We start from the raw sequence: 15404 nt of genomic DNA on the forward strand, positions 1-15404 counted from the left end.
CAAATGCACTACATTGAACAAATGTTTACATCAACGTGCGTATATTTTGTAAGCATTGTTACATGGGTAATGCAGATATATATTAATCAAAGCTTATGGTGCATTGTTTCCATCCAAGCGAATGAAAACAATAAACCAGTGAAAAGAAATAATATATTAAAACAACCAACACGTACGTTAAATGCATCAAGGCAGAGCTAGAGCACTGCCTAATTATTAATGTTTCATAGCGCCATCTAGAAGAATATTCTGCAACTATGCAAACAATAGAATGAAAACCAGTTATTTTTTTAATTAAAGTTCTCACAAATAATGGATTCAATGGATTCAATAAGTTATCTTGTAAAATATGAGATAAATATTTCAGTTTCAATCACGTTTTCAAGAAATAAAATTGAAATTTCCGTGTTTGATCGGCCACAAAACCACAACCCTCTGGGTTAGCTACATTTGTTCATCAGATCTTTGTAGTTAGGGCTTTAATTCATACCATACAACAACGATTGTATGAACAAACTAATTTCATATTAGGTATTTAATTGGTTTTTAAGCAAATTTGTTTTACACGTTGTCAAACATTTGGGTGCCAAAGAAAAGCCACTGTGCGCCCGAATGCAGCTGTCAAAAAACATGTGTTTTTTTGATGCCGCCGCGCGCAGAAAAAATCCTTCTTTCGCAATTGTCAAGTGTTGTGCAGGCCGAAAAATATAAACGAGTGTTAAAAAGCTAATTTTCAGGTAGAATTCCTTACTCAAGTAGCAACTATCTGTAATCCATCATGCCCTAAAACTTGCGCCCCATTTTGTGCTGTGCAGTTGCAATTTGATTTACGTTGCATTTTGCCTCATCGATCAATTCATATGCGCACCTCGGTGCAGCAATTGCGGATGCAAATTACGGCTCGTCCGTATCGCGTCTTGATTGAAGTATTGTGAAATTTTTGTTCAAAAATACGTTGACGGTTGTTCGTCCACCTCAAACTCGATGCGCCACGACACACGGTCGAAGAAATTCTTGCTCCCGTTACACTTCATCGCTCACGAAACTGTTTAACCCACTTTTGTCCGTCGGAATTTTTTGACCATATCCGCTAGTGTGTGGCTGCGTTCGTTCGTGCGTGTGTGTGCATGAGTGTTGATCTCTGACGTCTCTTTCTTCTTCCGTCCAGTTTTAACCCACCCGTACAACACAATGGCACCGGACAAGAAGCAAAAGGGCCGCAACAAGAAAAGCATCCCGGTAACGAACGTAAAGAAGGATGACAAGAAGATTGCAAACGGTGGTACGAATGGTGACGCTGCTTCCACCGAGCTGACCGAGGAAGGTAAGTGGACATCCATTTGTATGGGAATGAGATCACACGCCAGCATTACAGACGACAATCGTTTGCCTTTCCACAGAGGCACTGTGTGCGAAGCTCGATGAGGAAGCACGGATCAATTCGGAGGCCCGTGCCTGCACCGGGTCGTTGGCTGTGCATCCGCGATCGCGTGACATCAAGTTCTCCAACTTCTCGATCACCTTCTTCGGCAGTGAGCTGTTGCAGGACACGATGCTCGAGTTGAACTGTGGCCGGCGGTACGGTTTGCTCGGAGCGAACGGATGTGGCAAATCGTCCCTGCTGTCGGTGCTTGGCAATCGCGAGGTGGCCATCCCGGACCATATTGATATATTCCACCTGACGCGCGAAATTCCGGCTAGCTCGAAAAGCGCCATCCAGTGCGTCATGGAGGTGGACGAGGAGCGTATCAAGCTGGAGAAGATGGCCGATGCGCTTGTCGACCAGGAGGATGACGAAGCGCAGGAGCAGCTGATGGATATTTACGATCGGCTGGATGAGATGTCGGCCGACCAGGCGGAAGCGAAAGCGTCCCGCATTCTGCACGGTTTGGGCTTCACCAAGGAGATGCAGGCAAAGGCGGCGAAGGAATTTTCCGGCGGTTGGCGAATGCGCATCGCACTGGCAAGGGCGCTGTACGTGAAGCCGCATTTGCTGCTGCTGGATGAACCGACCAACCATCTCGATCTGGATGCGTGCGTGTGGTTGGAGGAGGAGCTGAAGACGTACAAACGCATCCTGGTGATCATTTCCCACTCGCAGGACTTCCTGAACGGCGTCTGTACGAACATCATCCACATGACGCAGAAGCGGCTGAAGTACTATACCGGTAACTACGAGCAGTTTGTAAAGACACGGCTGGAGCTGCTGGAGAACCAGATGAAGCAGTACAACTGGGAGCAGGATCAGATCGCACACATGAAGAACTACATCGCACGGTTTGGGCACGGTTCGGCCAAGCTCGCCCGGCAGGCACAATCGAAGGAAAAGACGCTCGCGAAGATGGTGGCACAGGGACTGACGGAGAAGGCGGTGGACGAGAAGCAGCTCAACTTTTGCTTCCCGTCGTGCGGTACCATTCCACCACCGGTGATTATGGTGCAGAACGTTAGCTTCCGGTATAACGATGTGACGCCGTACATTTACAAAAATCTCGAATTCGGCATCGATTTGGACACGCGACTTGCACTGGTCGGTCCGAACGGTGCGGGTAAGAGTACGCTGCTGAAGCTACTGTACGGTGATCTCGTACCGACGGCCGGTATGATCCGTAAGAATTCCCATCTGCGCATCGCCCGGTACCATCAGCATCTGCACGAACTGCTCGACATGGACGCTAGCCCGCTCGATTACATGCTGAAAAGCTTCCCGGAGGTGGTGGAGCGTGAGGAAATGCGCAAGATCATTGGTCGGTACGGGTTAACGGGCCGTCAGCAGGTATGCCCGATACGGCAGCTGTCCGATGGGCAACGGTGCCGGGTAGTGTTCGCTTATCTCGCCTGGAAGAAACCCCACCTGCTGCTGCTGGACGAACCGACGAATCATTTGGATATGGAAACGATCGATGCCTTAGCGGAAGCGATTAACGATTTCGAAGGTGGCCTGGTGCTCGTTAGTCACGACTTCCGACTGATTAACCAGGTGGCGGAAGAGATCTGGGTGTGCGAGAAGGGCACGGTCACCAAGTGGAACGGGAACATTCTCGACTACAAGGAGCATCTGAAGAAGAACATTGCCAAGGAAGCCCGAATTGCGAACGCAGCGGGAAAATGAGGCGTATCTGGTCCGGATGGGCACCCAAAAGAAGGGCAACTCCTTTCCTTCACTTTCATCCCTATCATTGCTTCTCTAAACGATGAACTTGCTCGTGGGTACAGTTCATACAACATTTTAATTCATTTCATGATGCTGGGAACAGTTCATAAATTCACGCTCCGGAAAAGGAAATCCCAAGATTTCCTCTCCCATTTTGGAGGGTGCTCTTTCGCACTTCATTTGAAAACAAAACTACTCCTTTTCCATCCCCTATAAAACACTAATCAATCTACAATATAACACAAGAACGCCAGAGTGCGACCAAAATGCAGCAAACTGTAATAGTACTAGCCAACTTGTTGAAGCACTGCTTTTACGCAAGAGAAATCACGATAAAATTCTAGCAAACCAACAGATGAAAAAAAAAAACAAAAACCGTGCAACACAAACCACAACCAAATCTTACAAACCATCATCCTAAGGGCTTTAGTTTAACCCACGCAATCCATGGAAAGATTCAGCCCAGATTTCTAGATAACAAACAATTGTTGTATGCCGCTACAGTGAAACAAAAACAAAAACGAAAAGAAAATTCAACAATGCGTCGCAAACAGCTACATTGATAGGAAGCAGCACGTGCGCGTGTGTTAGGAGAAAACAAAAAACGCCACAAGATCAGGACGAAGTAACGGTACGTAATTGGTAATTTATTGAACTATGTATTGCTCTACTGTGGTTTATATTTTTTAAACTATCTTATACACAAACGCAGACACACACACACCAACATTATAATTATGCATAAACGTATAGAAAATGCAATAAATTGTATCCATGTATGTTTTTCTCTCCCTCCTTTTCAACTCTCTTCTCTGGTTCTTACTGTCCTCCCTTTTTCCCTACTATCTTCACCCTTTAATGCTCCAAAATTTGTTTTTTATTTCTTCTTAGAACACAAGGATACTACAAAGGGATATGGATTTGAGTCGTTTTGCTATTCATTGAGAATCTGAAAATGATGAGAAACGAAATTTAAGAAAACGTACTGGCCCTTGAATGCGAGCCGCCTTGCATTAGGGTTATCAAAGGAAATGGTTTTGAGGATTTTGTAGGAAATTATTATTGCAATGTTAATTCGCTGATACGGGAATGGATTCTACATCTCTTGAATATTACACTCCCAACTATCTGAACGAGAAAATCCAATTTCTTGTGAGCGATGTGCAATGACCGATGTCCTTTGTCCTGGAATCCTAGAATACTTCAAGTAACATTGGATGTGAATATACAGGAGATTGTAAGTTTGACAAGATATGTTTCTGTTGAATTTTTAATTTTCCTGGTAATAGGTTCAGCCTACAAATGCTCTTCTGCATGCTCCTACGTCGATTATGTCCGAGAAGAGTATTCCGTAAGAATGTGGTCGATTTGCGTCGATTGTTAGCTTCTTATCCCTCCTTGCATCCGCTGCGAGCATTGAAATCTCTAATGTTAATTTTGAAAGCAACACCGAAGAACAACGAAATTTTTGTCGTTTTTTCTCTTTTTCTTCTCAAATAAATTCAATTATTCCGCGTAGTGTGAGAGATACACAAAAAAAAACACATTTATTCTAGAATCAACAAAATACACCCATTCTTAAATGGCTAATGGCCAAATATATTATGTATTTTACACGCACCGCGAATACTGCTATCGCGATAGGACGATCTCGACTGCTTCTATTTGAGCCATGCTATTGCGCTTGCTCTTATCGTACGTGTTCGCATTACTTCGTATTTTTCGGTGGCCGTCCACGGCGTTTCCGTGTGGAAGTTGGATTAGATTCACCTAGAACAAACAAAACATAGATTAGAAACATCTGTAAAGCGCTGTAACGCGAGCGAATGCTTACTTTCTTCCGCAATCGGTTCCAAACCCATCGCGGATCGCAGACTGTTCGCGTACACCAGCGATTGATCGGAATCCGAATCTGCATGTTGATCATCGCCTGGTTGATCATTTCGCTTACTGCTGCCTCCACGTTTGGAGCGTGTGGTCGTGGTACGACTGGTGCGCGAACGTGTGGTTCTGACCGATGACTGATTGCTTACGTTCGAAATGATCGATTCCGATTCACTGTCACCGACATCAGTCACATCATGACTGCGGCGGTCCACCGATGTCCGACGAGTTGTGCCACTTGATCCAATCGTTTCCATCGACTTTTCCAACACGGCCAGCTGGTGCCGGGTGAGTCGACGATTCGAGGAATATTCGGACAACATTGGACCACTTGCTGGTTGAGTTTCCGACGGACCAGCGGTTGATTCCGGTGGTGGTAGCGCTTTAGAACCCTTTTTGGTGCGCATGCTACGACGCGTGCTGCTTGCGGTGGAGCTTGCAAACGATCGTTCCGAAGGTTCCCGCTGTTCATCCACGGACTCTTTCGTTGGACTGTTTGCGACGGATTCGGGATGTTCGCTGGATGCTTGCGACGTACGGCGTGACCGTTTCTGTGGCGTGCCACTGCCGGAAAACAGTTCTTTTACCAGCGACGCAGCTCGCGTCGAACGTCGCGGAGTGAGTGGCAACGTTGGCTCCGGAGTGCCGCTCAGATTGTCTGCCGATGTAAAGCGCCGACTGCGAGACAGCATCGGTGAAAGTGAAACATTCGTTGTTTCCGCTGCCACCGATGTTGCACGGATGCCGCGCCGTCTCGTCGGTGTATGCGGTTGTTCGACTGCGGTGGCTGATTTTTCCAACGCTGCCATAAGCCGCGTTTTAACGTTCGTGCGCGGTGTCGAAGTTGAGGCTACTGCTTCGTCGTGAAGCGATGAATGCTGTTGAGCACTTTTGGATGCTTGCCTCAAAGTGTCTTCCTGTGGAGTGGCTTCCTCGTGTTGATTTTCCTTACCTGCCTGATCTGTTGCTTCTTTCTGATCTACAGGATTCGTCATTGTTCCAGATACACTCGGTTCCTCGTGTTCCTCCTTTGCGGGATGCTTGGCGGGGCTTTCGTGTGTTGCTTCATCCTCCGATACTCGTAAATCAACTTCCATTTCCTCACTTTCCACTCCTTCTGGCTTTGTCTCATCCGATGATTGCGCTTCCTGTACATCGCGGACGGGAACATTTGCTTCTCCATCACTCTGCTCCTCACCACTAGCAACCTGTTTGTCCTCATTCTCTTCCTCTTGATTGCTGCTAACATTTTCATCGTCTGCACCGACACCCTGATCGGCCAGTTCTTGCTGTCCAGCAGATAGGTTAAGCGCACGCGCGTCTTCCGTAAGGCCATTTTCTTCACCCTTACTATTCTTGCGACTGGAACCATGGGCTTCATCCGGTTTGACCGACAAATTCATTGCCGGAACTTCTAGCTCGTGCGCGTTCTTGGGTTGACCAAACACTTTCTCCTGCGTTGGTGCTGTTGGCGATGTAGGAGAGGATGTTGTGGTTGCGCTCGGTGCAACACTCGCCACCGGTGCTGATGCATTGACCGATGAAACAGCGGTAGATACACTCGAGCTAGAGCTGGCCACATTATCTGGCCACTGTTCACCACCTGCGACCGAAAGATCCCGCGCAGCAACGGTACCGCTCGCGACGTCCGCTTCTTGCTGAGGCACAGATAAATCTTCCACCTCGGAAGATTCTGCCTCTCCATCACCTTCCGGTGCAGTCAACCCTTCACCCTCGGTACGGTGGGTTGAGGAAGATGTGGTAGGGACCTGAATGTAACCCAAAGCATCATCAGGAGTTGTTCTCGCTAACGCTTCTTCTTGATGCAGTTCATCAATAGTAGCCAGCACAATGTCGTGATCGTACAGATTTTCTACGTTTGGATCTGAATGTCGCGCATACTCCGCGTATTGCCATTCCTGTGGATCACCGCCGTCATCAAGATTGTGCGATTCAATCTCAGCTTGTTCCGCTACATTCATCAGAGCGGCACCCGATGGCTGCATATCGCCATCACCGCCATCGGAAGACGACGATGAAGAAGATTCCGAAGAACTGAAGACAAATTCTCCTTCTTGATGGTTATTGCTTTCCGGATTCGGTCCAACGGCATCTTCCTCATCACTTAGATCGATCACTTCTAGTACACTGTCCTCATCCTGATCTTCGTCCTCATTCTCATCATTATCATCACCATCTATATCTTGGTTATCGCTTTCCTCTGTATCCTGCTCATCCTCTGCCGACCCATCTGCCGAAACATCTTCATCTTCTTCCACTGATTCTTCTAATATCTCTGCCTGTTCGTACTCCTCATAATTTATCTCTTCCTCCTCCACCTCATCATCCGCAGCCAGCTCCAACACGTCATCAAACATCATATCTGTGATATCTACGATACTCTCTTCTTCCATGTCATCGCTTTCCTGAGATTCATCCTGCGTATGATGATCTTGCCTTTCAGCCATTAACACACCAAGATTGTTTTCCATCTCTTGCATGAAAGTTGGCAGACGTTCATCCCTGGAAGAATAAAAAAAAACCGAAAGGACGTTTAAGCAACAATTCGGACTCGTCAGTAAACCATAATCAATACTCACTCAGCAACGGGTAGTGGTTCGCGTTGATTCGACAACTCCTCATCAAGGATCACAATTTCATCCCGTTTGTCATTTCTCTGCTCTCCATCACTATCATCGATCAAGAAAACATTCTCATTCGGCGGTACATTTACTTCGTCCACCTCCATTTGCATATCTTCCTCCTCTTGCGACCGTTCTTCGTATGCGTCCACCTTACTGGCGCAATCATCCTCGCAGTGATCTTCAATGATGATCGCGATGTTATTCGCTCCTTCCACGGGCACATCAGTTAAGGTGTTGTCCGATTTGGAATTGTGTATGGATCGACGTCCGTACGGTCCTCCCGAGGCAAGCACCTGCTGCAAACTGCTCTGTTCCATTGTTACTTCGGGTGAGTAGAAATCATCATTAGAGATGGTCGATAAATCGAGATCCCGACGTACGACCGGTGACGCGACCACATCGGATGCTGTTACATCTGTTACCACTTCTTCCTTCGGCAGCTTTAGTGTGTTATCTACCAAGCAGGAATCTCCGACAGTAGACCCGGCGGGTAAATCAAAGCGCAACACTTTTTCTTCCACATCCGCTGCGACACGATCGTGTGGTATCGGGGAACTGTTACGACCGTGTAACGATTGGCTCGACTTCAAAATTCCCGGAGGCGTATAGGAATCGCCATCCGCTTCGTCTGCATCTGCCGCATCGGAACGAATCTGCACGTCGCGCTGCATTGGGTGTTTCTTTGCAAACGGTGGCGTCACGAGAAAAATGCTCGGTGAGTGACTGGTCGATTTCTCCGAGTGAGCTGCCCGTTCCATGCTGGATATGAGTGTCGAATTAGCTGCGGTAAAGTTGAATTTCGGTTTCATCGGTCGAAACTCGGGAATCACTGGAACGGGAGCTTCAAAATTGGCATACTTCCTACGTACTGTGCTTTCGTTTGCGGGCGTAATGGGTTCCGGTCCCAGGTATCGCTTCTTTCGCGGATTTGCATAGCCGTCCTCTTCGTTCAGTAGCGGAACGGACGGTTTTCGACCCGTCGCAAGATCCTCGTCCGATACATCCCAATCCCGCTGACGCCGCTTGTTCATGGACGGATCCAACCGTACCGGATAGCAAACATTCAAACTACGTACCGTTGGCCGGCATTGGAACACACCGAGGCTCGGTTTGTCCAAAAACGGACGGTCGTGATGCAGGCCCGTCTTGATAGCAGCTTCCTTAACAGCCGCTATGGTTTGGTGCAGTACGCGCACACGAAAATCGGCTCGATGGCGTATCAAACCGGAACTGAGCGTTTCCAGCGTATCCGATGATTTTGGACTGGTAGGATCATTTCCCTGTCCCAGCTTCGGTTCCAGCTCATTTGGATGTTGATACGTGAGATACGCCAACTGTTGACTCATCGGGTCCAGTGCGTTGTGATAGAGACCGAGAATTTCTTTCTGCACCTCCACATTACGTTTCCGGCCCAATCGATCCACAAACTGAACAGCTTCGACAAATTCAAAATTTTGCAACAAATGTCCCAACATTAGACTATCGCTCGTTTCCACCGGACAGTCTCGAAGGTAGCTACGGAGCACATGCTTTTCGTCATCGTTCAGCGCAAACTCTAACAGTGTTTCCGGTGTTCCGGCCATCAGTATGGCTTCAATGAACCACACCAACTGACGGCCATCCGGTTGCGGTGTACGGCGCTGCAAGCTAAACGCTTCCGAGATGAGATTATTTTGCACCAAGGTCGTTAACTCAAGTTGTGGTGAAACTGGACTGCCTGGTGCTCGGAGCACTTTCAAAGCAAGATTTGGAGCTTGCAGACGCAACAGAACCGACACCGTCAACTCTCGATGCCATTGAGGAAATTCGATCGTAGTGGATAGCGGGGAAAGAAATTCGTTAACCGTTTCCTACAAAAACACAGATAATAAGCTTTAAAATATCACTAAGGGAGCGCGTTATCGGTTACGCTTACCGATACGTTTCCATGATCGAGATGCCAAAATGCGCGCACACGTTCCATCAGGCCTATCTTCACGTTGAACACACGTGGAAATTTCTCTAACTGTCGTACGACAGTTAAAAAGCTACGAATAAGGAAAACGGATCGTTAGTCCACAATTAATGATGGAAACAGAAAAAATGAAAATTACCATTCGTCCTCCACTGCTGCTATAACATCCATGAACAGATACAGAAGTACTACGAGCTTACGTTCCAGCGGTACGTCAGGAATGAGCAAAATGCGCAACGCTTTCTGTAGCGAGCTGGGTGGATAGACTGCCTGTCTGTTAACGGGGCTATCTTCATGCCACGCTTTCCAAACGGTTTCAACATCGAATTCGCGCTCGAGATAGTTATCGATGAACAGCAGTTTGCCGGTAGTAGATAAATCTGGAACGGCTTTGCTTTTCTGCTCGTCCAACATGCGTCGTCGCTTGCGATAAAATTCCAGCAGCCGTGTGTATGGGTATGGTACCAACAGCAAGGATTCGCCCCCTGGATCTTCATCCGATATATTCGCCTCCGGTAGTATGCCAATGTGAAGAAGCCACTGAAGAATGTCCTGGTATTCTGCAGCTGCTGTAATCGTTGCCGATTCCTTCGCAAGACGTTCTTGAACTGTAAGGGAAATAGATTAATTAATCTGGCCCTTTTTGTCTACCCTCCTGTGCCGCTTACCATTTTCCGGTATAAAATCTAAACAATCGGTCATGATCGTTCGATACAACTCCGCCAGCTGTTTCATTTGACGGGTGCAGTGCGAAAGCGCGTCCTGCGTTCGGGCATCAACCCGTCTGCCAGCCTGATCGGTCATGAGCGCTGCGAGCATACGATTGCACACCGACTTTAGCGACTTCGATCGATTCCAAATCCAGTTCGTCACTGTCGACAGCGATACACCCTGTTCGGGTTCCGCTCCGAGGTGACTACCGTCGGCCCACAGATCGATGCAGCTCTGCAGGAACATGTGGCAGTTATACTCCAGCCCAAGGGATAGGACAAATTCGCGCTGTTCCTTCACAACACCATCGGAAGGCGATATGGGTTCATGGAACTGAGGCAACAGAGCGGCGCGGCACAGCATTCCATACAGTCCAGCTGGGTGAATGACACTGTTTGCACCGTCCTGTTCGAGGTACTGAAGCAATTTGTTTTGCAAACCAATCCATCGGTACGTGGTGCGATTGATACCGTTAAAGTTCATGATGTCTGTGGACCGAATCATATTATAGAGTTAGTAAAGAGTGATACCGGCTAATGGCTAACCATTTCTTACCGAATGCCAGCGAGCTGGGATAGAAATGTTCTTCGGGACGCTGAATGGATCGGAACAGCACCAATGTACGTTCGTTGAGCCGGGCGTGAAAGCTTTCTTCCTTCAAATGGAACACAACCGTGTGGGTCAGTTCCTGCTGCCAATCGCATTCGTACGGCATCTCTGCCTTGTACCATTGGTTCAGATCAAACACCAGCACCGTTGTCAATCCGTTCGAGCCCATCCAGCTCAACACGCTCAGCGTGATTGGTTCGTCCTCTTGAAACACTTTCTTTGTGACAGTTTGCACGTTCAGCGGAACGCTTCCCGGATCGTAGCTGGTGAGGGTGAGCCGCGATGAACATGACAGAAACTGATCGTACACAAACGTTCCCTGCTGGCTGTACTTTTCCTCGCACATGATCATGTGCAAAAAAGCAAAGGCACCCTCGGGGTGCGCGTAAAATATCCACAGATACAGACAAGCCTTCGGATCATCGCTGGGCTCAACGTAGTTTAATGCAACCGCAGAACAATCTTCCGTTGGCGGTGATATTCGATGCATTATCGAATGGTCGACCAAATCCCAGAGAAGCACGGTACCGTCCGCGAATCCGATACAGATCACCTTCAGCGGCACAATGTCCAGAATACACTCGACCGAAGCTTGCTCGTTGTGGCTCAACTGCAATCCGAAGTACAATTCACGCTCTTGGATCTTTTCGTGATTCTGTATCAACTGTTTTATGTTTCCACGCGAGAACTCTATGTGGCATTGTCGCTTGCCGGATTCGTTCATTGTGATTTCCCTGCCAAATCCTGTAATTGCATTGTTGTATGAATGAGGATTGAAGAAAAAACCGCAGCTGGACATATTTACCATTGTGCAACCGCTTGAAGCAAAGATCGATCAAGATGACTTTGCCATCTACCGTTCCGGCGGCAAGACAACCCTGATACTTGCTCAGCAATCCGTTCGAGCAAGAGTTAGGGTCGACGTAGCGCAACAATTTTACATCCTCTTGCACATCAATCCGTCCTACCTCGCGACCTCCACGCACGGTCAGAAACACTATCTGGGACTGTTCGGTACCAAGCCGTAGTCCTACGGCAAGAATGGCACAGCCCATCGCTTCCACTTCTTCCACACATTGAACCGTGCATGGTTTGGATTTGCTGCAAATGCACGAAAGAAAGCACCAATTATGAAGTCCCACCGCGGTTACATGGTGTTATTCCGCCTCCTTGAATTGCACACGCTGACAAGCTCACCTGGTGCATGGATGAAAATTGTGTGAAATAACCTTAAAGCTGGAATTCATGTTAAACACCTCCAGGACGGATCCACGGGCATACCACGTGATTCCATTCCTTTCGAGTACGCCACATTTCTCTACAAACCAAGAGCAAACAAAAAAGGGTCCAAATTAGCGCAACTCTTGTATTATTGGCTTCAGCAGGAATGCCGCAATCACAAACCTTCCGTGTCCGGACTCTCGGGTACGACGGCACTTTGTTCACGCGTGTACGATAAAACATTCACCAGCTCTAGACTGATGTCAGACGACATTGTTCCTATGCTTATATTACTGATGTGTATATTTACTAAACTATCGGTAGATTTCGGTAAACTAAAGTTATACAAAAAATTGATGCCGCTTCTTCTGTTTCTTTCACGCTCTACACGCGCCGGTTTTGCATCGAACGCTTTTGACAGCTCTCGAGCAGCTGCTACACGGATGTCAATAATCAATAGAAGGCAATTGTGCATTTATTAGTTTATATTAAAATATTGGTTAATATTAAACATTGAAAAAGAACAACTCATTTAATCGAAAAAATATTACAACTTTAAACTATAAAAAATATCCATAATTCATGGATTTGCAGACGGTAGATTTAGCACTTAAGGTCCGATTACACGTTCAGCTGGCTCCACCTCCAATTGTCAACATCGAATGTGGTGAAATTATTATCGATCAATCGATGAAAATGAAAAATTCAAATTTCTTCTGCGGAAGTTTACGAAAAAAATTGTTTATGAAGTTTTCTATCCTAAAAACCTTTCAAATTGCAGTTGTCAATATTAATCAGAATAATAATTAATCGTCAAACAGGAAGGTTGGTAATCGCACTATAATGTATCATCAATCACAACATAGCATTTATTGTATTTTCATTAATTTCATGATTCTGAGAACTTTTTCAAATAGCGCTCAAATTTTTAAATAACTATAACTTATTTCAATCCTTGCCACTGAGGCCTTTTTCTACCAAGTGTCCAACACGACCGGCATCTGACTGCTTTTGCTCTTAAATCTGTGAAAAAAAAAGTTTTCCCTTTTCAGTGCGAACTTAATGTTGAGATAGGTATTAAAGTGTAAATTTACCATCTAAGGATGGGGTAGTAAAAAGTAGCGACTTTTGAACGTCACCTGAGGCGTTGGAACCTTCACCAACATTCCAAGCCGATACTTTTTCCGCTGTGGCATTTTCCGAGGATCGCGTTTTTCGCTGTCCGGTGATATCAGTGCACTGCAGCACGATCTTTCCGTTGGTTGCATTTCGGCATAATTGGTCAAGAAAAAACTGCTTCCTTTGTTCATTACCAGGGTGTCCACCGTACACGAGGTTCATGTACTGCTGCAAGAAATCGTGCACATTATCGACAGACTGTCCATCGATGACATGTACTGTGGAAGGCTCTGTATCATAGCTCTGCACGTTGGTTTGATTTACACTCGATGTTGATTGAATTCGTTTCAATTCGATTGCTGGTGGTTGCAACTTCCATGGGGCTATAAGGTTGAGATTTTGTACGACAGAATGCGAACCATGATCATCCCGAACAGTTCCGATCAATCGCGTGGTTGGTTCGGTAGGGATCTCTGTAGTGCTTCTTGTTTTCCTACTCATTGGCACTACCGTAATGGGCCACGGATTTGAATCATGGCCCTCATTCTCTTCTTCACCCATCACACTGCTATCACTATGCACGTTTTCACTATTCAAAGATTTTTCCAGTACTTTTTGAAGCGTAAGTAGGAGCCGTTTTTTGGCACTTTTCTTCCTACAGCAAGCTGGACAAGGATCAATAAGACTCCGGAGCACTTCATATCGGCAGGGTTCATCGTAGAAAGTTTTACACACAGCACATCGATGCTCTATCTCCGTAACTATTTCATCCAATTCCGCTATTAAACGATCTCTCCACCGTTCGGGAGATTTTGTCGTTATCAAACCACATGCCATCAGTCTGTGACGGAAAACTTCTGCAATTGAAGCTTTTTTTCGCAAATCAATCATCGATTCGTTACTGTGCTCTTCGGGAGAATAATGTTCCCTAAAAGAATTAATTACTTAAAACACGTTACGCTGCATTTTAGAATATATTTGAGTGCTTACCCATAGTGAGACGGTTCTACACCGAGTAACCTCCGATGAAGATCTTCCGTTTGTCTTTTAAACTTAAGCGGCATAGCGCGATGTGTTCCTTTGCGCCTGCCAACGGCCCTTAAAAGTGAAGCAGGACGAGAACAGGTAATAGAGACAAGACAAATCCAAACCACGACAACCCGCGCTATGATCATTTTCCCAACGTTCTTACAATACTTCACGAAATCGAACAGAGTTTACCTTTATTTATAAACTTTCTTATTGCTTTTCACCATGGTAGATTCTGCGGTGGTGGCAAGCTAGATTTAAAAACAATATTAACGAACGTGACTTTTGTTTTCATTCCTACTCATCACACCACGTGATCGTACAAATTTTACTTTCACAATTTATGTTAAACAATACATGGCAAGATGAAGAAAAAAAACATGTTTTACTATATCTAAACCAAGTTACTTTATTACGATAAAAAAGAAAAAAAACAAAACAAACGATTGGCCTCGAGCGAATTCCATGAAAACAGCAGCAGTCACAAACGACATTTCATTTAGCTTTTCTTTTTTTTTTGCTTTTTGTTTCATATCACATGTAACAGCATTACAATGAGTGTGTCTGGACTAGGTTTTAATGTAAAATATGCTTTACAAAATAAAAACCCCGAATAAGATGTTTCAAAACCCGCCATTAATTTGTTCGAGCTCATGCATGCACACAAAAGACTTGAGACGGCATCAAGCGACGAGCCTTTTAAAAAAGCACCCCAAAAACTGTAACTCCAATATGGGTCTCTCTTAGTTAGGTGAGTAAACGCACGCCACAGATAGTGCGTTGGTGTGAGGAAGACGCCACGCAAGACAACCGCTTCACCGGTGGATAAAGAGAGACCAAAGTACTAAAACCGTAAACATAAAGCATAAAAGCCTGGACGGGGGATAGTGGGGCGTCTCGCTATTTCTCGCTCTCTGTCTGTCTCTCCCTCGGTGGGGGATGACGTTGTTGAAGGTTTACATCATTTCATCTTCTGTGCACTAACACACCCTCACAGCGACACACCGATGAGTTGTACAAGGGTGGAAACATGCTGAAATGCTACGAACACTAACACGGGTGGACCCAAACCGACACT

General features: G+C 46.2%; 3 protein-coding genes across 3 annotated transcripts; 1 reads left to right on the plus strand and 2 right to left on the minus strand.

The window, feature by feature from the left end:
• Positions 1-608: 608 nt before the first annotated feature.
• LOC125760518 (ATP-binding cassette sub-family F member 2) lies at positions 609-4068 on the plus strand. Its single transcript, XM_049420712.1, has 3 exons — positions 609-737; positions 1169-1324; positions 1401-4068. The coding sequence occupies exons 2-3, from the start codon at positions 1192-1194 to the stop codon at positions 3110-3112; spliced, it is 1845 nt and encodes a 614-aa protein (XP_049276669.1). The 5' UTR covers positions 609-737; positions 1169-1191; the 3' UTR covers positions 3113-4068.
• A 620-nt stretch (positions 4069-4688) lies between these two features.
• LOC125760497 (uncharacterized) lies at positions 4689-12668 on the minus strand. The gene is made up of 10 exons (XM_049420664.1): positions 12362-12668; positions 12155-12275; positions 11763-12058; positions 10904-11701; positions 10306-10836; positions 9777-10245; positions 9599-9710; positions 7639-9533; positions 4989-7561; positions 4689-4924 (listed from the first exon to the last, which is right to left on the minus strand). Exons 1-10 carry the CDS (start codon positions 12651-12653, stop codon positions 4863-4865), a joined length of 7149 nt encoding a protein of 2382 aa, XP_049276621.1. The 5' UTR covers positions 12654-12668; the 3' UTR covers positions 4689-4862.
• A 1-nt stretch (position 12669) lies between these two features.
• Positions 12670-15387, minus strand: LOC125760526 (uncharacterized). The gene is made up of 3 exons (XM_049420722.1): positions 14288-15387; positions 13273-14225; positions 12670-13201 (listed from the first exon to the last, which is right to left on the minus strand). The coding sequence occupies exons 1-3, from the start codon at positions 14470-14472 to the stop codon at positions 13122-13124; spliced, it is 1218 nt and encodes a 405-aa protein (XP_049276679.1). The 5' UTR covers positions 14473-15387; the 3' UTR covers positions 12670-13121.
• Positions 15388-15404: the final 17 nt, after the last annotated feature.

This window comes from Anopheles funestus, chromosome 2RL, assembly GCF_943734845.2.
Source record: "Anopheles funestus chromosome 2RL, idAnoFuneDA-416_04, whole genome shotgun sequence".
Lineage (NCBI taxonomy): Eukaryota > Metazoa > Arthropoda > Insecta > Diptera > Culicidae > Anopheles > Anopheles funestus.